The sequence below is a fragment of the Rhinolophus hipposideros genome (genome assembly GCF_964194185.1).
Source record: "Rhinolophus hipposideros genome assembly, chromosome: 10".
NCBI classification, from domain to species: domain Eukaryota; kingdom Metazoa; phylum Chordata; class Mammalia; order Chiroptera; family Rhinolophidae; genus Rhinolophus; species Rhinolophus hipposideros.
This window is the reverse complement of record NC_138056.1, coordinates 14,306,174-14,331,669: the sequence shown is the minus strand read 5'-3', so window position 1 is coordinate 14,331,669 and position 25,496 is coordinate 14,306,174. Positions and strand designations below refer to the sequence as shown.

General features: G+C 54.7%; 1 protein-coding gene across 5 annotated transcripts; it reads right to left on the bottom strand.

Annotated features, from left to right (window-relative positions):
* Positions 1-554: 554 nt before the first annotated feature.
* On the bottom strand, positions 555-17,603 carry CHST1 (carbohydrate sulfotransferase 1). 5 transcript variants are annotated; one of them, XM_081064235.1, is made up of 5 exons: positions 17,136-17,603; positions 16,471-16,568; positions 4,558-4,750; positions 3,886-3,985; positions 555-2,685 (listed from the first exon to the last, which is right to left on the bottom strand). In XM_081064235.1, the coding sequence occupies exon 5, from the start codon at positions 2,641-2,643 to the stop codon at positions 1,408-1,410; it is 1,236 nt and encodes a 411-aa protein (XP_080920361.1). In that variant the 5' UTR covers positions 2,644-2,685; positions 3,886-3,985; positions 4,558-4,750; positions 16,471-16,568; positions 17,136-17,603; the 3' UTR covers positions 555-1,407. The 5 variants fall into 5 exon arrangements, with proteins under 5 accessions (XP_080920361.1, XP_080920359.1, XP_080920358.1 ...); XM_081064233.1 differs by lacking the exon at positions 16,471-16,568; XM_081064232.1 differs by lacking the exon at positions 16,471-16,568 and having other exon boundaries at positions 4,558-4,744.
* Between the last annotated feature and the right edge of the window lie 7,893 nt (positions 17,604-25,496).

The following is a 25,496-nucleotide window of genomic DNA, read 5'->3' as shown; positions in this document are numbered from 1 at the left end:
AAAGAGCTAGGGAAGTTGCTTGAAGGAAGTTGCTAGATTGCCAAGAATGGGAAAGGAAATAAGCATGTCTGACACGGCACCAACGTAGACACCAGAACATCTACGTTCGTTGTTAAAATACTGAACTACCTCCAGGCCAGCAGATAAGCAGCCACTGCCCTGAGCCAACCCATCCCTCGAATGTTCCCCCTCCCCAGCTATCCTTGCCCTCGACCCAACAATGAAAGGGGTAACACCTGGCATAGGAATGTGTCGCGGGACTTCTTCCTGACCTCTGGAGATGGATGCAGCGAACCATACCACTTGTTCCATTTTGAATATCACCCCTGGCTATAAATATTTTGAACATCACCTGCCTGGTCTCAACTGGATGGAAACGAAACCCTGAACTCAGTGTGGAGGGTGATGAGGATGACATGAGTTCTGAAAGCCAGAGAGTAGTCATTGACTCCCCACCACCACCACCTCCTCCTCTCCTCCCCAAAGCCAGAAACACCTAGACCCCACTGAGGCCTGCCCTCACCCATTCAGAATGTCCCACAATCACACCCAGATAGTATTGCACTCTTTTATTTACAGAAAACACAGATAAAGCATGTCAATTGTTCATTTAGCAAACTGATCCACTCTTTTTCTTTTTGGCACAAAGAAATATCACAGATAGACCCCAAGATCAATCAGAAATCCGTAAGATTTATCAGCCATCACTGGTCCAGGGGCAGCCACAAAACTCAGACAGACAGACAGACAGCATCGCCACAGTCTGGAAAAAATAAACAAGGTCCATATTCACCTCACAGTAAAAACCTGCTCACCGACAGGCAAGGGCAGGCAGGAGGGAGCAGTTTTTCTACTCCAACGGGGGCAGTGGGCATTGGGGGCAGGATGCAGGATGAGGAGGGATAGACACCACTCATAAATTAGAGAGAGGTGGCCTTTTCCTTTTGAACGTCTTACCTTGTAGACGTAAGACAGTACAAAAACTACTATACCCTGACCACTCATCCATTCGAAAAGCTTCAGAAGTCGTGTGGTTTGAGGTGTCTCTCCTGTGGGTGCCTGTGTATGTGTGTGTGTGTGTGTGTGTGCACGGACGTGAAGGTGTGAGTGTGGTGCTTGTAAACATTGTCACCATCCACGCAGAGACCCAATGTCCATGTGTCTGAATGGGGTAGAGAGGGGACTGTACCCCACTTCCCTCCCCCTCTGCCCCAGTGATTCCTGTCCAAGACATAGTGCAAATTTCAGAGATAAAAGAGGCAGAAGGAAGTGGGGGGTGGGCAAGGGGCAAGAAGGACACAAAGACAGGGAGGGAGACGGAGGAGGAAGTAAGGCAACAGTTAAAAAACGGTCCATTTTATCAAAACCGACACCATGTGCCCCTCACCCCCACCCACGGAGCCCCCGTCACGAGAAAGGGCGGAAGTCCCGCTCCTCCACCAGACTGATGGAGGGGTTCTTGAGCTCCTCCTCGGAGGCGGCCATCCTGTAGCCCAGCTGCGCCAGCACCCGCTGACAGGCGTTCTGGGCGAAGGCCACCATGTCATAGGACAGGCGGAAGCGCCACTTCTCGGCCGTGGCCGCCGAGTTGCGCACGGTGCCGTACTTGTGCTTGCCTAAGGCGGGGTCGCCCTGCGTGTTGTTCTGGATCCAGCGGGCCACGTGGCTGTCCAGGGGGATGCCCAGGAACCCGTAGATCTCCTCCGTCTTCTTCATGGGGTTCCTGGCCAGGTCCTCGTAGCGCACCAGCATGTACTTGCCTTTGAGCCACGGCGGCCTGGTGAGACCGGTGGACACGGAGTTGGAGAAGTCCTCGCACACCGTGGTCAGCTGGGTCACGTCCAGGTTGTAGGGCTTCCTCCCGGTGCCGTACCAGAGGCGCCAGAGCCGGTACGTGTCGCGGAAGGTCTCGCTGCGGGACGCCAGAATGCCGCGCGGGTCTCGGACCAGCTGGATGACCTTGAGGTTTAACCGCGGGTCCTCCACCAGGGCCCTCAGGTCGTTCACCTCGGGCACCCGCACCGTCTTGATGGCCACGTGGCTGCGCTCGCGACACGCCTCGGCCGCCAAGGTCAAATTGAGCAGGCCGCACCTGCGCACGCAGTCGCCCTCCTCCAGCACCGGGTCGCCGGGGCCCCGAGGGTCGCACACGGGCCGAGAGCACAGCACCCTGCTGGCCCCGCGCCGGAAGACCCTGTCGGTCGTGTGGTTGACGGGCGGCGGCTTGATGTAGTTCTCCAGGAAGTACAGGTCGCAGTCGTACAGGCTCCTCAGGAGGTCTCGGCTGGCGCCCAGCATGACCCGCCGGTCGGCCGGGCTCTTGCCCTGGGTGAAGCGGGGGATGAGCGTGTTCTGGACGTGATAGAGGGGCTCGAACAGGTAGAAGACATCCAGGTGCTGGTTGAAGAGCTGGCCCACGAAGGAGGAGCCACTGCGTGTGGTGGCCAGGATGAGGACGTGGGTCTTGCGGGAGAGGTTATAGGCGAAGGTGGGGCCCTCGTCGCACAGCCGCTCGGCCAGCCCCGCCTCGGCCAGCCCCGGACACGTGTGGAAGGACTTGGCGGTGAAGGTGCGGATGGCCGTGTACTGGATGGCGATGGAGGCCAGGGCAAGGAGGAGGACGGCCTTCCAGGAACATTGCATGGCTGGGCACCTTCATGGGGCTGTTTCTCCACCTTGCAAGGTCTGCAGGCAAAGGCGGGCAGCGGTCAGGGGGCAGCTGGGCAGGCTTGTGTGCCTCCCAGGGACCAAGAGTGGGTCTACAGGGGGCCCAGGACTCAGTCATGCACCTAAGGCCTGAGCAGCTTCTACAGTAGACTTCACCATTCTCTGGAGGGTCGCAGGAGTTACTGGGGACGGAACAAACTGATTCCCTGTACCCCGTTCCGCAGGGTTTAACGTACAAACGTACAGAACGCTGCAGGGGCCGCCCAGCGGAACTCTCAGTTCCTTAGTGGGGCCCTAATGGGCAACGAATTCACTTCCCCAACTCGCACACACAGGGAATGACCAGTTCCTGCCATTAGCCATTCCCCTGTCACTGCCTGTCGCCTGCCGGCATCTCCTGGGCCCACCTGCATCTTCTTTCACCCCTGCGAGCTGACCAGTTCCCCACGTGGTCATCTTTCCTCCATCCACTATTCACCCCCAGGAGGAAGAAGGGTCCATGGCAGGTGCTTCCTTGCTACCTAAGCCTGCATGCAGCAAGGACCCTGACATACTGTGAGTCAGTGGGCCGCCAGCATCCACCACCCCAGGCCTGTTGGGCCAGAAAAGGTGGACAACTGTGTCAAGCACCACCCCCCCCCAACTTATAGATGCAGGTGACCAACTCACTCCAGATGAGGACTCCTGGGGCCCCAGGGGTCTCTAAAGAGGCAAATGGCCCAGAGCAGAGACAAGTCCAGGGTCTGCTGAGAAGCATGCCGTCCCAAGCCCCAGCGTCCTCCAGAACTTGCTCCCGGCCACAGAGGGAAGGAGTCCAGGCCATGGAGCAGATGGCCCCCACTGACAGCCGAGCAAACTGGCCTTCCAGGTCCCCCACCCCAGCCAGTCCTCGAGGGTCTCCACCCTTAGGCCTTCAGCCCCTTCTGTCCACAGGGTGAGCTCGGGGACCCACCTGTAACCCAGAAATGGCCCCAGAGAACCAGGAAGGACAGAGAGGAGAGAGAGGGGTGGGGGGAAAGGGGCATCTCAAGGAAAGCTGGGGGGGAGAGGGAGGGCCCCCGGAGAGCAGGAAACGTTGAAGGTTATGCCCAGGGTTCAGGGCAAGGAGCCAACCTGAGCTCCTGGAAGTCCCCCAAGTGAGGCTACTTCAGCTACCAGGCCCCGGGGAAGGGCTGGGACTGCTCCAAGAGCAAACGCAGGGAGGGCGCCACCACTCACCAAAGAGGGGCTGCTCCGAGGAGGGAGTCCACAGCTGCCAGGTCTCCTGGCCTAGCTGGCAGTCCCAGCCTGTGCAGTAGGCAGCCCTGAGGCCAGCAGACTACAGAGAGACAGGGAGAGGAGGGCTTCTGAGGATGAGGTTGGACTCCTACCATTTCTTTCCTGTATTCTGTGCCCCACTGCCTTCCTCCAGGGCTGAGTGATGAGGGCTCTGCCTGCTCTCCCAGATCTACCCACATAACCTAGTGCCATCTCTGATGCTCTGGATCCAGCCCTGAGTCTTGGGTTACATCCCACCCCCTCCACCCACCTCCCCCAACCCATACCCTCCTAACAAGCCACAATCCCTCTGCTCCCACCAGACCCAGTGGGCAGAGGGAGCTGGCAAGTCTGTACCCCCAGCTGCCCAAGACTCAGTGCCACACACAGGGGAACAGCCCAGTGAGGCAACCCCCACCCACCACCCAAGGATACTGCAAAGAAATCCACTGGCCACAAATACCCCCAGGCCTAGCTATCTCTGTTCAGCTCTAGTGACCAACTGACCCAACCAGCCCCAGTACTCAGCCGCCAACAATGGAGCAAAGCATCAGAGTCAAACTTATCCCAGAAAATTGGGCCGGAGCACAGCCCCAATTTGTTCTGCATTTGAAATCAACACAACAGGCTGACCTTTCAAAATTCAGCTTGTTCAGGAAGGGTTTAGTGGACGTCAACAAGGGCCGTGGGCCTCACCCCACACCTCCAGGTGGAAATGGCAGCTCAGTCGCGACAGCCCAAATGCTGAAACCCACAAGGAAGGGACATCCAGGGAGGGAGGTTCGTCTTCCAAGCACACTGGAGAAAGGAGACTGGCTACCTGAAACTCAAAGCAAAAGTGGACCAGGGAGCATTCCCGACCTTCATGCTCCCTGCGGATTCTAAGTTAAAACAAGATCATAGCATTATTTTGATTAGCTAAAGAACTATTTCCAGAGTACTTCCTAAGTGCTACATCCTTTACCTGTGTGAGCTTGTTTATTCCTCGCAAGAACTTTATGTGGAAACCAGTATACGCTCCATTTCACAGGTGAGAAAGTTGAAGCACAGAAGTAACCTCCCTGAGCTTACATGCCTGGTGTAACCCACATCTAGCCAGTTCCCCAGAACCCACGCTCCTTCCCTTTAATATGTGACTTTCTGTTCCTCCAGCCTGATTGCACTTGGTCTTCAAACATGCATTCGATTACTGTCCCCAGCCCATTTGTGATTGGACGCGAGAGAGACCGGGCATTAGAAGGGGGCAGACAGATGATTTCCAAGGCTGAGAGCATGTTCCTTCCCTTTGCTCTCTGGTCTTGTTGCTCTATGGGCTCATGGCTGAGGGGGCAAACTCATGTGCTTTTTGAATATTCTTCCCATGTCCCTTATTTGGCATGACTTCTTTTGGGGGTGGAGTAAGTGGGTCCTCATTTCCCAAATGTGCATCACTACCTGGCTCAGCTCACCCCACTCTCGACACCATGTTGTTCCTTACAACCCCCGGTGGGAGGTCAGGGTCCTCACTCCCATTGTTCAGATGGAGAAATTGAGGCTCAAAAACTAAGCATACATGCATAAGCAAATAAGAAGCAGCAGAGATTCAAATCCATTGGGTCAGACTCTTAGGCCAGTGCTCTGCCCCTACAGTGTCTGCTTAGGAGGGAAGAAACAGAGCTGGAGCAGTCTGCTAGCCTTGGGGAGAGGCACAAAGGCTGGACTGAGAAGTCAGTGGGCCAGCTGAGGCTCTGGGGCCTAGGAGTCCTGTTCTAAGTATGAAATACCACTTAGTACCTATAGGAAGCAGTCCCATGTCACCAGGTGCCAGTAAATAGGGGAAGGGCACAGTCTAGATGCTTGGGAACCTCCAATGTGAAGAGAGAAAAGACACAACCCTGATCATACCCTATCCAACCCCTACCTCACCCCATGGCAGCAGAGGATGCTGGGTTGGATGAGGTACCCACAGAGAATGGCCCCTCTGCATTAAATCTGACTCCTCTGCGAAGTGCAGGCCCACCCTGCGTAAGTGCCCTAAGACAAATGTGAATACCTTTAAACAACATGTAGTGCTAGGAAAAATTTTTACATCATTTAGGGGCCAATTCTTTAGCTGTGGTGCCATTGCATTTGTTTGTACGTTCTTTGTATTTATTCACAAACGTCTGTCAGATACCCAGCACAAGCCAGACACTGTTCTAGACAATATGGGTAAAAAAACACAAAGGAAGGATTGCACTTACTGGGCATTCACGATGTTTGTCCTGGGCATATGCTCCCTTCACAGGCATTAGCTCATCTTGCCCTCATGCCAATCCTGTGAGACTGATGCTGTTATAAGCCCACTCTACAGATAAGGAAGCTGAGGCTCTGCAAGGTTAGATAACTTTCCCAAGCTCACACCCCTAGTGAGGAGCAGAGCCAGGATTCCAGCCCAGGCACTGTGTTCTGGAGTCCATGCTCAAATCCTCCTTCCTCATCCCTATTCCATTCACATTCCACTCCTTTTGGTCCCCACCAAGAGAGGAAACAGAACCCTTACAGAGATTTCATTTAACTGTAGGATTTCAGTTCCAAAAGCAGAATTCACCCGGGGTTTTCTTTAAAGAGGCACATCCTGAGGGGAGGGCACCATTTCAGTTTCTTCCCTCCACTACCCCTCCTCACCCCCACTCAGAGAAACTTAGGGCAGTATTGGAAGCTGCCGCCCTTGCTAATGAATCAGAAGTAACTGAGGCATCTTGATGTTATAAACCCCAAAGAAAGTGGGATTCCAGATTCACAAGGCACAGCTTGGATACCAAGGAGGGCAATGTGTTCAAAAGCCCCATTGCAGGCCACCCCCTGCTCCCTGGGAGGGCAAAGCCAGGGCATGGGAACAGGAAGATGGAGGAAGGCAGGCCCTCCTAGAAATGTCCCCACTCTCCTACCAGCCTGGCAGAGCAGGGGCCAGGGCTGGCCAAGCTTCCTTGGTATGCTAGAGGCATGTGCCCTGAAAACCGGAGGCCCCGGGGCCAGGTCCCATTGTTCCCAGAGGAGCTTTGGCCACTGTAAGGAACTCCTCTATGCCCTCATCCTCCAAGCCAGACTCTGAGCCCACCCTAAGCTTCTGGCAGCTTCTGGCATGGCCTCCCTCCACCTCTGGTTAATTGAAATCCAGGCAAATCTTAGAATCTGTGACTTCTCTTGGAAGGCAAGGGAGTTGGTGAACTCCCACTCCCAACAGAAAGCTCAGATTTCAGTGTCATCCACCTTCACATTAGGGCACAGATTTAGGGCACAGTAGGGAGTGGAAAACAGCTGTACATTGGAGAAATACAATTTAGAGCTAAGAGCTCAAGCCATGGAACACACCCACTTAGATGTCGCTTTGCAGCTGTGTGGACCTGTGTGATTCTATGGCTCTGAGCCTCAGTTTCCCCACCTGTAAAGTGGGTATAACCATAGTAGTGGTTGTAAGAATTAAAAGAGTTAAAGCATTTAGTCAATGTCAGGCATAGAATATGGCACAGCATGATGCTTGGGACATGGGCTCTGGTACCGGCCCCATTGATGGCCAGATTTCTTAATCTCTCTGGGCTTCTGTTTTCTCACCTGCAAACTGGGGATAATTTTAACAAGACTGTTATGAGGACTAATTAGTTAGTACAGTGCCTGGCATAAAGCACCTAATAAATGTAAGTTACTGTGATCATCATTAAATGTCTTGTTTGCTTTTTGTTTAGGAGAAACGCCTCAGAACAAATCATCACTGACTCTGGCAGTGAGGCACACACTCTCCCTGACTACTGTGCCCAGACCTCTGCCAGGCAGGCCTCCGCCCACTGCCCCTTCTTCCCTGGCTCTCTCCCAGCCCCGGAACTTTCTCCTGCTGAGCCTCTGCAGTGGCTTGCCTTCTGCCCTCTAGTGGCCGAATCCTGTAGTGCAGCCGCTTAGCCCTGCGTCTCTACTGTGTTCAGAATTCCTGGCTGGTTGGCTGCAGCTTAAAGTGAGGATGAAGCCAGCGGGAGGTGATGTTGCAGGATGCAGTGAGGTGTGATGATGACACACCCACCCAGGCTGCGGCCTCTGCCTCGTGCACCTCCTCTTCCTCACCCACACAGCAAGAAGCAAGCAGCAACAGGCAGCCTCACCTCATCCCATGGGCCGCTTCTCCCTGGTCTCATTCCACCCTGGCGGGGGAAGGAACACTAAACTGAATGTCAAAGGCAGGAGTAGCCCGCAGGCCCTGCCCTTCCCTGGCCCGGTGACCTTGGACTCACCCCCTGGTCTCTCTGTGCCTTGGTTTTTCCATAGATCCAGCAACTCTAAGGACCTCTCAGGTCTGACCACGGGGCTTCTCTGATCCCAGGAAGGTCCCATAATCCATTCTCAAGACAGGGCCACACTTGCTGCAGGCAAGGGGACCCTTTTTGGGGAGTTGGAAGACCCCAGTCATCTTCCAAGAAGATACCAGGATAGGGTATCTCTGTCTCCCACCTCAGCCTGATCCACGGCTGCCCCAGTGGGGCCCAAGAACCAAGGGGCTCTGCCCTCTAACAAGTTAGCCCCGCCCTGTCCTCCACCTCATCCTCCCCCCTCCCCATGAAATCCCATGCAACCCAGAGCTTTGCTTTTTCTGAGCCACTGACCCCTTAGAGAGATATAATCCCTCTTCCCAGAAAGATCCATTTGTGCCCAGAATTTTATACACACAATTAGAAGGCTTCTAGCCCTCCTAAAGCCTGCCCATGGGTACCCCCTCTCTTCCCCAGAGACCTAACTTCTCCATTGGGTGCACTCTCCCAACCCTAAGATTGTCTTTTCAACTGATTCTATCACAGAAGGCTCCACAGATGTGTATATACTAATGTGGAGTATTAGTATATACTTGGGTCATGACCCAAGATACATTAAGTAAAAATGCTAGCGCCAGAAAACGTGTGCAATAGTATACCAACATTTCTCATTTTTTAATGGGTGACATGTGTATATAGATGTAGGTATTTTTATATATGCGTAAACAACCACTGAAAGAACTTGCACTGAACCAGTAGATACACTGGAGGGGGGAGCTAGGAGACTGGGGTGGGAGGAAGGTACCGTTTCCATCGAGCTTTTTCATTCACTTTGAGTTTATTATCTTTGGGGGACAGAGTGAAGCCACCCATGCAAGAACTGGAGGACGAATGAAAGGGTGGAGCCTGAAAATCACTGGCAGCTCACTGAGCCAACGATTGTGTCCCCAGGGCAATGCCAGCCAGCTCTCCTCTCTCCCATGTTCAAGGCACCAGGGTCAAAGTCACTACCTTTCTGCTAGCATGGGGCTGTGTCTGCTCAAGTGGGCCACTAAGGACAGCAATCAGCTGGGGCTGCTGAGACAGGGCAGGAGCTGAAAGAGAGCAAAACCTCAAAGGGGACCTGGGCTGTGGGGAGCAGCGCAGGCCTGAGTTGGGAAAATTACTGCCCTCCCCGTTTTTCTCCTGCAGTGTGTGCAGCTCTGGGGTGATAGGGAGAGCAAAGGAAAGAATATCTGAACATCAGATTTCTAACCAGACTTAGGAGTCGGTTTGGAGGGGCCCTAATGCTCTGGGGTCCCAGGAACTAGAACGAGGGGCAGGGGAAATGGACAGGGAGGGAGGAGTTGGTGAACAAGCCTCTGGGATGGAGACACAGAGAGGAAATGCTTAATCCCTACGGCTGTAGTAGCCAGCGCTAATCCACCATAGATGTTTGTTTAGTTAAAGTTAACACACATAAAACAGCAAGGTCTCTTCTTCCTAAGGAAAATGAGGTGATAAAATGAGGCAAGTGGCAAACAAAGATAAAAAGGCTAAAAGAAGTAGAAGCCAGGTCCGTGTATGAGAGCCACACCACTTCTGAGCTACCCATACGGGTCAGAGCTGCCTGGCGGCCAATGGGAAAAGGGAAATATTTCATTTGCATGTTTCATAGTACCCACGAGGTGAAGATTGAAGCATCTGCTCGAAAGATGCCCAGCTATTCCTGATCCTGAACTCAGCACCAGATTTCCCCTGAGGGGTCTCGCCTGAGGGGTCTCCCAGAGAGCCCTGAGCGTGTACCGACGTCCTCAAGACTTCATACCTACAAAGCCCAAGGACGAGTTTGCTGGGTCCGTGTTCTAGAACATCCTTCAAGGTGAGCAGTGTGCTAGCACATAATTCAGCCAAATACCTTCCAGGGAGGTGATGGGATGGTGTCCAGACTTAGCCTCTGTGCTCAGCCCAGGGGACATTGGAAGCACCAGTGCTTTTCTTTGGGGTCCTGCCCCAGCAACTTGAAACACTGAGAGGCCTACGCATCTGCACCAACACTAACGTGGTGCTTGTGTACAACCTCTCAAGTGCCTGGGCTGGGGCCTGTCCACAGACGCCATGGGCTGAATCACTACGTCCCTTCAGCACCTCCAGTGGGGGCGAGTTCTCACAGTTCCGATTCCCAAGAGAAACAGGCAAAGAGTGACTGGTCCACCAAATTTTCATCAGCAGCAGAGCTCCTCAGCTGCCTCTTAGGAGCTCTGGAGTCCTCAGAGCAGGTCACTCCAGTGTCCACGCGTGATGACACTGGGGACACCCATGGGTGTCTCAAGCCTCCTTGAGAAGTCACCCTCACTGTAGGGCCAGCAGGCCTGGATTTAACTCCCGCTGCTGTTGCTTTATAGCTATCAGACCTTGAGCCGAGGACTTAACCCCTACAGGCCTCAGTTGTTCTTATCTATGAAATGGGAAAGACGATCACAGAATCTTTCAAATATTTAGGTTGGGAGACAGAAAGCCGACGAATGCCAACAACTTAGCACAGTGCTGGTCAGTAGCCATGAAGCAGGAGCCCTGAGAGTGATTTTTAAGGATACCCTAACCTACAAACAGGCAATCGTGGCCTGGAAATGCTTAAAGAAGTTAAAACAGATGCCACAGTTTCCTCCATTGAAGCTCCTACAGCCTGTGTGCTTAGAGACCCTTGCTGTTCAGGCTACAGAGACCACCTAATGGTCCTGCCCTGGGCCCAGCAGCCCGATCTGAGGAAAGTGTTCCCCCACAGTGGGGAGGTGAATGAGCTCCTGGCACCGAGTCCCATGTGACCAGCACCTCTTGGGAGAGGGATGAGTCAGAAGGGCCCGTTCCTTCAGGCCAGTCCTACCACAGCCTGGCCTGTGGAAGGCGGGACCTTTCTGCCCTGACACTGGGCGGAAGTCCTTGGTTTCCTGTCCTCCCTCCCCTCCCCAGCAGCACAGTCAGAGCCACAATAGTACGGAGGCCCTACCCCCTGGACACCGAGGCTTGGGCCCATCCTCCCAGATTCAAGGATGGGAAGCCACCAACAGGAGCTCAAGCACAGGCAGCTGCTGCTGAAGGAGCAGGGAGGGCATCCATCTTTCCCTGGATCCCCAAGTCTCCTGTCTCAAAGCCACCTGCATAAGGCCTAGCTGGCCCCTGGGTATGGGAGAGGGCTGGACACGGGGGAGGCTGGCCTGAGCCTTGGGGCTCTAACAGAATGGAGGGGGCTGCAGAAGCAGATGCCCAGAGAAGATCAGGGTTCTGGTTCCCATCAAGGGGGTGCTTACTGCAGGCACCACTGCCATCTGTCAGAGATGAGGAGCAGCGAGGCCCACGTAAGTGAGGGAGCTTGTCCAAGCTTGTGCAGCTCGCCCACGGTCAGGCCAGGATACAAACTCAGCTCTGAGGACCTCTAAGCCCTGGCCCTACCCACAGGCCATACCCAAGAACAAGAGCACCAAGCAGCACTTGGAGACCAGAGGTGAGGGGCAGAGAGTACCAGGGCCAAGGTGGGCACCAGGGTCCCTTGCCCTTGGCATTCACCCTGACCCAGACATGGGCTCATCCGACAAACACCTATTTAAGGATCAGGTCCCTGCAGTGTCAGCTGGAAGGATGGGAAGCTGCCTATGGCCTTTCCTGCCTGATTCCCTGGTATACCAAATGAGTCTGTGCCATCTCACCACTTCCCAGGGGTTCTCCCTGCCCAGCTGAATGACAAAAAGGAAGATTATCACGAAGATTAGAAGAGATAAGGGGTGTAGACACACCTGGCGCAGTGTCACACCTGATAACGCAGTAGCCAAAACACACCCTGCTGCCCAATCCAGGGCTCCAGGTCTGGCTAGACAGAGGGAAGAGTGGGTGGTTTCATGGCCAAGGAGACAGGAACGCTGAGATCCTATGCAGCTAAGAGGACACCAAAAGATGTCTTTATTACCACCTGGCCTGAAATGGTCTGGAATGAAGCACATGGTTTAGGCTCAAGGCCCAGAGAAGGCCCCCTGCTCCCCAAGGCCAAAACTTACCACCAGGCCACAGCTGGTGATAAGGATGCCAGCATGGCTCAACCTCTCTTTCCTCTCACTCCTGAACAAGCAGCATTAAGGAGAGCCACCCATTGGTAACATGACCATCAATGAGTATCGCTGCCCCCACATCAACAGGGACCGCCATAAGAAAACAAAATGGCAGCTACTCACTGAGCATACACTTCACAGGTGAGGAAGTGAGGCTCAAGGAGGTTAAGTGATTTGCTCCCACAGCTGGAAAGTGGCCAAGTAGGGCTCTGCATTCAGACTATAGGGTATTGTGTACCCCGAGGTGCATGTGCAGCGAGGTGTTCACATTCCCTAGGTTCTCCCTCCAGGTTTCCCTTCCTTCCCCCTCCGACCTCCTAACACTTTTGCTCTGAACCACCCCAAATAGCTCCCCTGATCCTGTCCATACGTCTTAAATGGTTAGGAGCAACTCTTAGCAGAGAGTGAAACACCTTGGATCCTGGGCAGCCTGGCCCTCTCTGAGCCACCGCTTGCCAGGGAGCGGAACTCTTCCCAGGCCAGGTAAAAGGCTTGAATGACATCTCCTCACACATAATGCTCTTAGCAAACTGCCTGGTACACGGCAATCACTCAAGAATACCTTTGAATGTTCACATCCTACTTATCTATTGTCTTCATCCGTCTACAAAGTCCATGAGGGAGAGTGCCAGGGGACCCTTCCTGTATCCACCCCCCACTGAAGGGACTTGGCTAGGGACCCTCAGAGCACTGAAGGGGCTCAGTGGGCGATAAACCACTTGCTACCCACCGCAGAGATCCCGAATAGAGAAGGGCTGTGCCCTGTTCCCCGTGCCCTAGGAGATGAGTGAGAGTATGCCCACACTTCCGGGCCCACAGCCTTCCAGCTCTCATCAAGGAGCAAACACAACGAGGGAATCTCTAAACATTTAGAAAACGCGGGAACTCTGCCCCGTGCGGCACCATGGGGATTTATAAAGAACAAATCATGCCTGACAAACTTGATAGCTTTCTTGATAGAATTACAAGACTGGTAGATGAAGGAAATGCAGGCAGGGTAATATATCTTGATTTTTAGCAAAGCATTTGATACATCGCCTCGAGTAATCTTACAAAATTAATTCAAAAAGAGTTGGCCCTAAGCACTTGTCATGTGGCAAAAGCAGGAGGGGGGCCGGTCCCCAGGGTCCCAGGTGGAGGAGGCGAGCCCAAGAGGTAAAGGGTTGAGGGACCGAGTTTGAGAGTGGGGGCAGGGCTGGCACTGGGTCAGATCTTATCTAACATCTTCATTAATGATCCTGAGAGAAGGGAGTAAACAGTCCGTTAATGAAATTTGCAGAGGATATTACATTGGAAGGTGTTATGAACACCAATGAGGACAGCAAAGTGGTCCACAGAGACCCGGGGGGGAAGAGCCTTGGCAGGAAACCGAGCCTGGGGAATGGGGGGTGGGGAGGTGCTGGCCGGCATCTGGGGCTACCTGAAGAACCAGGGAAGAGGGAAGGGCATCCCCAGAGCTGGTGTGAAGCTTGGAGCAGCCACAGCGAGCTTGGGTTCTGGCCAAACAGGCAACCCCAAGAATCTCAGTTTTCCCACCTACAAAAGAGAAGGGCTGGCAGATATCGAGGATACTTTGTAGCTCCGAGAGCTGGTAGGGATGGGAGCTTGGAGCCCAATTCCACCTTGGAGACAACGGTGACACTAAGAGGAAGGGATGTCTGCAGGCCAGGGAGGAGAGGGCAGCAATGGAGACAAGGGCTAGTGAGGGAGACTCTGGCTGAGGTATCACTGTCGCCCAGAATGTCCCTGAGCCGCTGCCTGAGGCAGGTGCTGCTGGGATAAACAGCAGTGGGCAGGCCCCTCTCCCAGGGGGCTGGTGGGAACGGGCTGGAGCCCTGAGCCAGTCTAGACCCTGTAGGGTATGCCGGGAACACTTGAACGACAGAGGTTTGACTTAGGGGAAGAAAGGGGGGGCAGGGTCTGTTATCTTTCCGGGGAGTTCGTGGTCCCACCTTGGCAGATCATCAGGAGGGAGAAGCCTCTCCAGCCAGGTGAACAAGCCTCTCCAGGATCAGGGAAAGTCGCCCCATCTCAATCCCTTCTGTCTGTCCTCAGAGCCTGCACCTCTCCTAGCCTAATCCCAAGGGGGTTGAGGCAGGAAGCTGCCCATCCTTCTGGACTTGGAATTGTTCCCACAAGGCCCCTCGACAGGTGGAGTCTGAACAGCAGCCAGGGTTCCCTAGCATGGTCCCAGGTCCCCAACAACCTAAATAAATGCTCCGTGGGAAGAAGAAATGGATAGCTGGTGCCCAGCTGGGGGTGTACCAGGGCTGCTGGAGGTGGCTCTTCCAAAGCAGGAGGCCAGCCCTGCCAGATGTCAAGGCCACCTACCAGGACAAAGAGGATGGATCCAGGTGAACACACTGGGGGCATTCTTTCCAACCCCCCTGAATTAATAATGACACTTAAAGAACACTTATGGCTCTGTTCAGAGTTCCTCATATGAATGCATTCGACCTTCACAATAGCCCTGTGAGGTAGGTGCTCTTCTCCCCATTTCACAGGGGGAAACTGAGGCATATAGTAGCACTCTGGAGCCTTGGCACGTAGCCAGAAGGCCCATGGGAGAAGCAACAGCCTGCTAAGAGCCACAGAGATAGCTGAGCAGCTTCTGATGGGGGAACCCAGTGGGTGGGGGCAAGGCAGCTCCTCCTATAGGGCCCCCAGAGCCTTGCCCAGCCTCTTCCTGCCCCCCTTGAAGGGAGTTGGTCCAACTCCTGCCACACTTGTGGAGCCCGATTTTTACTATATGTTTCCCTCTCCCCACCGCCACTACACCAAGTCCTCTGAACAAGTCTGTTTCCATAGAAACCATACAGTGACTCAGGGCTTCGGGACCTTCTCTGAACCAGATTATGAATATCAAATGCTCCCTCCCAACACACCAATGCAGAGTGAGTTGGAAAAGTAGAGAGAGACCCACAGTGGGTAAGGGAGGGAGACAGGGATGTGGGCAGGGAGAATGGGGGAGGGGGAGTGTCACAAGCCTAGTTCCCCAGTGAGAGCCTGGCGTCTGGGCCCCCTGCAGACTCAGTGGTGCACAGATGTACACCTCCTCCATGCGTGCACGGCCAGCACACACACACCCCTCCACCAGCACCATCAGCACCAGCCTTCCCATGGATATAGGGCCCTGAGGGTGAGGTCAGGGAGGTAAGGGGGCCTCATATGGCAGAGTGGGCTGAAGGGCCAGGGAGAATAGAAGCTGTCTGCAAGAGGAGCTTGATTCCAAATGCCAAGGAGGAAAACTCTGGCCAAAAGCATTGCAACATTCAGCAAGGAAGGCAATTTGGATTTTAGGGGGGACATGTGTTTCTGCTTTGCAATGAGGCCAGGTGTTAGCCTATGTGCCAGGAGGGGCGTGTGGCCATGATTTCAAAGCCAACCCTTCAGTGTTGGGGAGATCATTTGTCCCCCACTCTGGCCTGGCCAAGAGCCACACACCTGCCCTGATTGGGGTCAAAAGCAGGGAAATTAAAGTTTGCAATGATGGGTTCCTGGCCTCCTGCAGGGGGTTAAGACCCCAAAAGTCACGCCCTCCTTTCCCCAGTAGTTCCCTGAAGACCCAGGAGGGAGGAGAAGAGAAGAGGTTGGAGTCTTGATATCTCCCTGGTGAATCCAATGTGTGAGTCATGACGGTGAGAGCACTTGGAAAAAGAAACAGGGTCATGGTGATGCCTGTCAATGTCCTCAGCTGCTGGGGACTGGAGCCTGGGAACTGTCTGCCCAGGTAAGGTCTCTGCCTGAGACAAGTGGCCCCACCTCGAGGGGAACCCCTGAAGACAGCTACCTGATACCTTGGCCACCACCTGCTTGCCTCTTACACCTGCTGGTTCCTTTGGCTTGCCAAAGCAGCTCCCTCGGAGCCAGGGTGCCTACCTCCTGCCCTCAATTCCTAGGTCTCCTCTGTCCCCTACCCCTCCCAGATCTCAGAGAGATGTTTGTCCTTGACTGGACATCCACCTCCCCATCTCCTGCCTCCACCGCTGTGTAAATGGTTTTCCCCAACCTCTGGCACTTGGACTCCCAAGCAGCCCTTCTTAGGAGCCTCCCACTTAGGAGCAGTGTTTTAAGTCCGTGGAGATAACCCGCACCAGAGGTAAGGAACCTAATCCTGGGAAAGGCCAGGTCCCAGATGGGGGGAGGGGACACCCTGTGGCTTCAAAAACAGGCCACCAACATGACACCTTAGAAGGACCCCCAGGTCTTACCATTTAACCCCTAGCTTCCCGGCCTGGTATACTCTGGGCTGTTAATGTGAAAGCAGGCATTGGGTTCCCAGAGCCTAGGAAGGGCTGGTCCCTGCGTCCTATCCAGAGAAGAGCGGGAGGTTGGTTCTGGCTTCCCGTGGGGAGCTTTGCACCATCTAGGGACCCGGGCACCCACCGGGAGCCAGCTCATCGCAAAGTGTTGGGGCGAGTGCGGGAACGGGGCTGGAAGCAGGAAGCCGGGGACAGCCCCCTGCCCCTGGGTGCCGTCCTGGTTTGGAAAGTTGGTGCAGGGGTGGGGACCTCAGGGTCTCGAGGCGCCTCAGCAGCCCGGAGCCAGGCAGGCTGCGGGACGGGGAGCCCCGGGCAGCCCCCGAGTGCTCCGCAGTGGAAGGGAGCCTGGCGCCTCGGGGCCGGCGCGCGTCTCAAGTTTGCTGTCCGCCCTGAGTGGGGGCGGGGTGCGCTGGGGCGATCCCGGCACTCACCCGCCGCCAGCCCGGAGAGCCCAGTCCTGCGCCCAACGTGCCCCTGGCCCCCCCCGGCCCCGCATCGCCGGTAGCGACTACCCCGAGCGGAGGGGCGTCTCCCCGAGCTCCCGAGCCCCTCCCGGCCGCTGCGGCGCGGGTCCGCTCCCGCCCGCCCCGGGGCCCGCCGGGCCCCGCCGATACCTGGTCGGGGGCGCACCGGGAGCCGCTGCAGCGCCCAGCGCCGGCTCCATCCTCGGCTCTGGAGTCAAGCTCGCCCCGGGCCGGCAGGCGGCGGCGGCGGCAGTGGCGGCGGCATCCTCCGCCTCCCGCGCCTTCCTCCTCGGCCTCCCTCCTCCCGCCTCCTCCACCGCCTCCGCGCGCCCCTCACGGGCCCCTGTTCATGGCCCGGGGACGAGAGCCTGAGTCGGCTCGGCCGGCGGAGAGCGCCCTCTGGGGCAGGGCACAGGACCGGGGGCGCAGGGGCGCAGGGGCGCGGGCCAGGGGCCGGGACCCAGAGCGCCGCAGCCCCGGGGGCCGGAGCGGAGCAGCAGCCGCAGGCGCCGGAGTCTCACCGCGCGCCCGCCCGGCCGCCCGCCCGGAGTCCTGAGCCCAGAGCGGCGGCGGCGGCGGCTACAGCGCGGATCTAGCGGCCGGCGCTGCGGTCCCGGCTCCGCCCCCACCCCCCAGCCGCCCGCCCCTCCGCGGCCGCCCGCCCCCTGCTCCTCCTCACCCCGCCCGCGCGCGCCCTCGCCTCCCCAAGCCTCCCTGCCCGCTTTCGCCCCCGGCGCCGCCCCAGCCGCCAGCGCTCCGGACACCCCCTCCGCTGGCCGACTGCTGTGCCAGCCCCCACCCACCCCCTGAGGGGGGCCACACCCACACCCCGGGATGTGGAGGATGCCGGCCGCCCACTGACACCTCTCCTGTCCCCTCCCTCCCTACCCGCCACCGAGGGCGCTCACCGAGGCCCTTCTGCCTGAGAGCCTCTCTCCAGAAGTCCGGCTGGAGCCCCAGCCTGGCCCCAGGCCCAGCTGTCCTCTATCCCTTCCCAAGTCAGAGCAACCAAGGGACGCCAGCGCAACCCAGAACAGGAATCAAACACTTTGGATACCCATATTCCAACACACACACCTCCCCCCTTTACTTTTCAGGTGTGGGAATGAATCCAGTTGTGCCTCGGGCAGGATCAAAGAGTGGCTGAGGGGGGCGTTAGAGTGGATTTGCTGGCGGACCATCTTCCAGGCCTGTCCTCCACCCTGCCCACTCCCTTCCTATCAAACTGCCCTCTTAGGTGGAAATCTGGTGCCACTGCTGTCCTTATGTAGGGAGACCTGGCAGCAGAGCCGGCGGGCTGAGCACCTCAGTCCTTCATTTTTGCATAAATATTGACTGCGCATCTCCCACTAAGCATCTGGATGGGCACCAGGGACTCCTTGGTGACAAAACAAACCGACCCCTGGCCTCCCAGAGTGTAGTGGAGGAGCAGGGTAAACAAGTAGAGAACACCATGTCATCAGTGACCCCTGGGCTGGAGAGGACGCAGGAAATCCCAGCTCTGCCATCACCTCCAACTGTGCCGGGCTGGTTACCACGGAGGCTCGCTTCCTCACTTGGAAGATGGAGATACTGGTCCTCACCTTACAGGGCTGCTGTTTTTAAAACACCAGATGGAAAAATGCATGTAAAGCACATGATAAGTACTTAATAATTGCACAGTGTTGGTAACTGCTGTCTGACTGGTGTTCAGGGAGCCAGGAACGAACATTCACTCACTCACCCAGGGGGGAATGTGGCTTCTGTGCTCCTCTGGAGAACTTGGAACTCGGGCCATCAAGTCTCTCTCTCTCCACCCAGAACCAGATGGTATGAAGGCCGCTGCTTGCAGGGTCCCACCAGACCAAGTGGTCATTTATCTTGGTCCCAATTGCAAATTTGTAATTATCAACCTCCCCCACCACCATTCACCCAGCAGAGGATCCCCATCAAGCCACAGTGTGATCCAATGTGCTCCAAATGTATTTTCCTACAGTGGTAGCAGCAGCCTGGCCCCAGCCCTACCCAGCCCTCCACGTACCCGCAACCAGAGTGGTAGTACCAGGCCTCAATTCTGGCTTCAAGGTCACAAGATGTTTCCCCACCTGCCCTCCAAGGAGTGGCAGTGCTCTGAGATGCCTAACCTTCCAGAAGCAAGGACTTCGTGTTTCAAAATTCCGTTTGTTCCTCCACAGAAAACCGACCTCTAACAGCGCAGAGCTGAGCCATCAAAACTTTCCCTTTCACCCAGAGCTAATTCCTCCCCAAGTCTTCAGCCTGGCAAGAATAGTCAGGGTTTAGAGAGCACTTTCTCTATCTCACACTCTCAGATCCCAGTGCCTCATTTTTCAAACTCTGGTGTATTTCAAGTGGAGAGGAGGGAAATGTACATCTGGCTGACATGAAAAGATTGGTGTGGTTGTAATGTAAAGACAGAGTGGAATTTGGATTTTTTTTTTTTTTTTGAAGAACGTTAAACTCTAAAACTAGACAAAAGGCCTGGTCTTGGGAACACAGGGATTCTGTTTCCAGTTTCCTGGGATCTCCCAGTTGACAAGGATGAGTGTTTCGTGAGCATTTGCTGTGTGCACTGCATTGTGGCAAGGTTTATAGGAAAAAGAGAGGAGGGAGAAAACAGAAACAGAGGTTGTTTTCTCAGGAAATTTTGATACCACACAATGAAGTGGCAAAGGACAATTGGCACAAACGTGATTGGGTATAAAATACATAGTCTTAGGATCAGAGGAAGATGGAGCCTTGGAGAGTCGTTCAGGCAAGGCTTCCTGGAGGAGGCAGCTAAAGTGAGGCTTGGGGGATGGCTAGGGTTTAAAAGGCAACAGAGCAGGAGAGCCTGTGAGAGGAAACAGCAGCCAGATGGAGCTTATGTGTAGATAACAGGAAGATTGATATTAATGGCAAATGTTTGAGGTTCTTACCCTGTGCCAGGCACTGTGCTATTTGTTTTGTGGAGTTTGTTTTGTTTAACTCTTAAAACAACCTTATGAAGGAGGTACTATCATTTCCGTTTTATAGACGAGGAAACTGAGAGCCAAAGAGATGAGGCAGCGTGCCCAGGTTTGCAGAGCTGATGAGCAGTAGAGCCAGGATTTGAGCGAACCGTCTGGCTCCACACACTAACCACTCTGTTGGGCCACGTTTGGCAGCCTGACTCTAACGGGGATGACTGAGGGAAGCAACAAGAGCTCCTATGCTCTAGGGAGGACAGAAGCAGGGAGTAGGGCCTTCAGAAGCCCCAAGACGGAGGGATTTCCTGGAATAGAGCCCCAGGCCCTCCTGGGAAATCCAAAACCAGGCATTCCTTCTTCTCCCCTTAGCAGACGGGTCCCTGGGGTATTTAGAAATTGGTTAAGGGATCTGGGGGCTCAATATTTCGGCTTTTTAATATCTCTCACTTGTCCATGCAGAGGCAGTCTGTGCCACCCACCTTGTTATTTCAGTCGGTTCTGGGAGATGGATGGCCCAGGCTTTGATTTAAGACCTGTGGCTACAATCCTCAATTTCCCCTGTCTCACGGGGGACAAGGACAAGGCAGTGAGCACACAGAGGATGGCTTCTGGCTCTTCCTGAACTTCAGGCCTGAGAGCCCGCAGCACCTGTAGAGAAAGTTCCAACCAGAAAAGCCTGAGCTGAGGCAGCCAGGCCCCGTGGGCCTGTCTTCTGGAGCCTCAGCTTCCCCACAGGTGATGTGAACCGAGTGCTGCCGAGGAGACCAATTCAATGATAGGGTTGGAGGAGTTGAACGAACTCCTTCATTTCATAGATGAGCAAATCGAGACCCAGAGAGGTTAAGCCACTTACACAAGGCCACACAGGAAATAAGTTGAACCTTCAGCTGGATCTCTAGCATTTTGGGGAAAAGAACTCTTACATATCTTTTACCCTCCACTTCTGCCCTGTTTTGGATGAATTCTTGTTCGGGGTGAATTCTTTGTGGTTGAAATAAAACAAAAATTTGATAAACTTACCTCAGGCCGGATACTGGACTGGTCACTGCGATGTATATGATCCCATTTCTTCCTCATAAGATCTCCGTGGGTCACGGGAGCCAGAGATTGCCATGCTTGGCTAGCTCCTGGATTCAGAAGACCATATCATTTTGGCCAAAACCCCAAAATTTCTGTACTTGCCCTTTCCTGCCTTGTCAGGTCCTGAGCCACAGCCCCTTGAAAAGTCACTTCATGTCCCACTGACAAGGATTTCTGTGAACCCTCCAAAGGGACATTGCATTGCTTGCAGACCAGTCTATCAGCCACAGTCACCTCTGGCCGTCTGTCATGCTTGTCTCCTGTCCTAGAACTTGCCAAAGTCCACAAGGCTACTTGAAGTACTACCTCCACTCCCACCCCCTGCCAAGCTTCCCTGATTATGGCCCTGGTGGAGAAGCTAATGTCCAGGCCAACGGATGACTCCTGATGCCCCCACAGCCCCAGTCCTTGGGCTACCAGAGGCTGAGAGAGCAACATCTTCGTTAACCAGGGGCGCTAGGTCCTCAGGGTCCCGAAGCTTAACTGCTTATGCCTCAGGCTCCCAAGACCTCTCTACAAAGAGCTTGGCTACCACCTCTAACCCCTGGCCTCAAATGTAAGCCAAGGGGCCATCAAGGAGAGTACCATTCCTGTTTTATTTATTCTCTTCTTAGAACCAACCGGAACAGACAATCCCTCTCCTCCTCCAGTTACAAAACAAAGTGTCCTAAGTAAATTAGAGGATATGCCAACTAATCTTGGTGGATGGGAGGAAACAGGGAAACTAAAGGATTTGCTTCTGGTGAGAACCTAAGCCACCACACAGCTGCTGCCAAGGCCATCCCAGCCACCCCAGGACCTTCTGGGCCTCACAGCTGGGAGGCAGGGTAGTCTGTGTTGGTTGTCAGCCCACTGAAGCCAGCCCCATCCCATCCTCTAGGCTCCGTCTTCTTTCCTCCGGCCTCACGTCGTCTAGCCCCCTCTTGCCAAGGCAAGTTTCATTCAAACCCCATAGTTTCAGGGAGGAGGCAGAGGTTAGAGGGACCAATTGTCTACTTCCTTCCGAGGAAGAGGCCTGCTCCAGCTGCCCTCTGGGGAAGAGGTCTAGCAGAGAAGTTGACCTTCCCTAAGCCACTCTGCTGGCTGTTGCCACACTTGCCCCCATGGAGGCCCAGGCTGAGGAAAACCAAGAGATGCTCTCGAGCCCAACGCTTGCCCCAGTGTTTTCCAGAGCCTGCCTTCTGGGGAGGAAAGGTGGCCAAAGGGCCTGTGTTCATCTGGAGGAGACTTGTGCCTCAGGCCATGGAGCCATGAGGAGATGGACAGACTGACCACAGGCAAACAAGGCTTAAGATGGCCACACGCCCTTGTATGTCTGATCTAAAAATAGGACACAGTGAAGAGCTCCCAAGCGCTGGGGCTTGGGAGGTGGTGAGAATTGGGGGCAGACAGAACAGAATTGTGGGCTGCAATGAAAACTCACATCATGGGTAATTCCCAACCCTCTGTGGGGCTGTTTCCATGGCAAGGGAGGTTGGCGTGAAAAAACAGGCTCCTGGCAGGGCTGAGCTCCCTCCTCTGCTCCTGCCCACAGAAGCCTCAGGCCCTGGATTGGACAGTTCAGACAAGGGTACATGGTCCAGCACAGAACCTGGCCTGGGACAGGTAGAGGCCCAGGCCCGGTGGGACAAGTGCCCAAATGGGCAGCGACAGGTAAAGAAGGACAGTGCCTGGGCCCAGGGAGCAGCTAATGGAGCGTCCTAGGACTTAGGGAGGCCACCAGGGCTCTGGCCCAGCCTCTAGGGACATGGGAGCAGCTGAGAACTCCAGTCTGGTCTCCTGAGACAGGAAGAAATGAAGCCCCCAGGAAGCCTAGATCCTTGTTGGTAAACTCTGGTCCATAGGTCCCCCCAGTTCCTTCACTTGCCTGCAGCCCAGCCCCTCCCTGTTCTGCCTCCTGCCCTCCTGATCATCACCCAACCTCATCCCACACCCCTCATTACCTCTTACTCATGGGACTCACCTCTAGTTGGCCCCCAAGGAAACCCCTTTCCCCGCCCAGATGCATTCCTGATGGAAGATGGCTACAAGCAGGGTGAGAACAGGTACTGCACGGCATCTCACAAGCGGGCACTGGCAGGCATGAGGTCAAGAAATAATTGCCAAGGCTGTCCCTAGGCCTCACCTCTGAGGAATCCTGGGGAAGCTCAGGAGACCTACAGACTTACCTTTCATGCCCGTTCTGGGGCATGAGTCCCGCCCTGGGGAGTCCAGCCCAGAGGCCACCAGGAGGCCGGCCTGCTGGGCCAGTGCCGGGGTGTGAGCTGCCTCACGGGGGAGGCCCCCTTCTAGGTGGATCCCTATGGGCAGGTTTCTCCCCCAGACCCACTGGCAGCCACCTTCATTCAACCCAGGAGGGGAAAATGGATAAGTAAGCATTCAATGTCCACTTCCCTTTTCTCACCTTGTCCCCACTCCTCCTCTGCCCCCAGCCTCTCAGCTCCGAGGTGCCAGTTCAGAGTGCACCATCTGCAGGACCCCAGCCCCTGGCATTTAGGAGCCAGGAAGCCACATGGACAATGGCAGGTATCCTCTGGTTTCTCCCTGCCCAGCCCCAGGCCAAACTGGGGCTCTTTCCTTCCCCCCTCTGGGAAGGAGGGGGAGTGGGTGTCCTGCCAGGTGTGGTCAGCCCTTGGTCAGGGGCCCATGGGCACCTCCCACTGGACAGCTCAGCCCTGGTCAATGGCGCACCGACTCTGGGAACTCAGCCCAGGAACAATGGGGCCATTCACACAGCCCGGGCTTTGCACAATGACCCCCTTGGTCTATGTCCACGGCTAGACGGTGAGTGAGAGTGAGTGAGTGTGTGTGTGTGTGTGTGTGTGTGTGTGTGTGTGTGTGTGTGTGTGTGGAGAGAGAGAGAGAGACTGAGAATGTGAATCTAGAGGTAACTGGAGAGCCCAGGCAGAGGCAGGAAAAAAAGCACTGACCAGGGACTTATTCATAATAATCCTGATCTCCATCCTTTGTCAGACAATTACTATGTGCCTGGCACTGTACTAGGTGCTTGCATTATCCTCACAATAAGCAAGTGACTCAAGTCCAACATTACCCCCATTTTAAAGATAAGAAAACTGAGGTGAGTTCATAGAAGTCAGAATAATGGTAACTTCTTGGTCTATCTCTGTGGCAAGACGAGGGTGTTGACTGGGAAGGGGCACAAGGGAACGTTACGGAGTAATGGAAATTTCTCTGCTTGGGTGGTGTTCACATGGGTGTATATGAATCCATACGCAAACAGTCATTGCGCTGTCCACTAAAGACATGCGTTTGGCTGTTATGTGAATTATATTTCACTGAAACAAAAATGATGGCCCATCAATAGAATGGAATATTACCCAGCCATAATTAAAGATGAAGGCAGCTCTTTGTGTATTAATATAGATCAGCAAGACACGCTGTTAAATAAAAAAGAGTGATGGGCAAAACAGTCTTTTCCAGATAGTATGAAAATACATATTTTAAAATACTGTCTATACATACCTGCTTGTGTGTGTTTAGACCATCTCCACACACACACACACACACACACACACACACACACACACACCATGGCTGCTTCTGGGAAGAGGAGCCCCACTGCTGGACACACAGGCTGGAGAAGACTTTCCACAATACATACCCTTTACTTAACCCTGGGACTCTTTACTTATTCAAAACGTAAGTGAAATTATAACAATAGATGAGTGCCTGAACTGTCAATTCCTGAGCCATTATGCCCATTGTTTCTGTGTGTTTAATTCCAAAATCAAACAGCCTCTCTCCACTCTTCCTACCCACCTCTAGCGTGTCTCCCTTTCTCAAACCCAGCCAGACTGCATCTGGAGGCTGCTGCCCAGAAAAGTTCATGACTAGGCTCCACTAGGACCATCCAGAATCCACTGTGGCCTGAGGGTCAGACGGGTGGGCCAGGGCTGGAGCTGCAGAGAAGCTGCTGACCCACCGTGAAGGGAGTGGGTGCCGCAGGGTTGCCACCACCCTCCTGCTGAGGGTCACTGTCCAGGTCTCCTCCTAGCCCACTTCTCCTCACTCTGCTGTCACTGGTGCACTCCTCTCCATTGTGTCTCCAAGCAAACCCAGCAGGTCCCAGGCCTGGGGGGCCAACAAGTGCAGTCAGAACAGCTGTCCAGCTTGGCTGGAGGAGGGCTGAGAAAGGCAGCCGTCCTTGGAGGAACGCAGGGCTTTAAGCTCACTACAACTGAGCATGTGCTTCTCAAAACGTGCCAACTTGCTTTAGAGTCCTGGGTTCAAATCCCAACTCTGCCATTTCCTGGACATAGGACCTCAGGCAAGTGCTTCATCTCTTTACACCTCAGTTTTCTCATCTACAAAATGAAGATGATGGTGTGTCCCTTTCAGGATTACTGTGAGGAGAAATGAGACACTGGGCTCTGAGCCTGGAGCAGTGCAGGCACATCATAAAAAGCTCCACTCACCACTACCGAGTAGTATCACCTAACCAGAGCTTTGTAAAAGTCTATAAAGT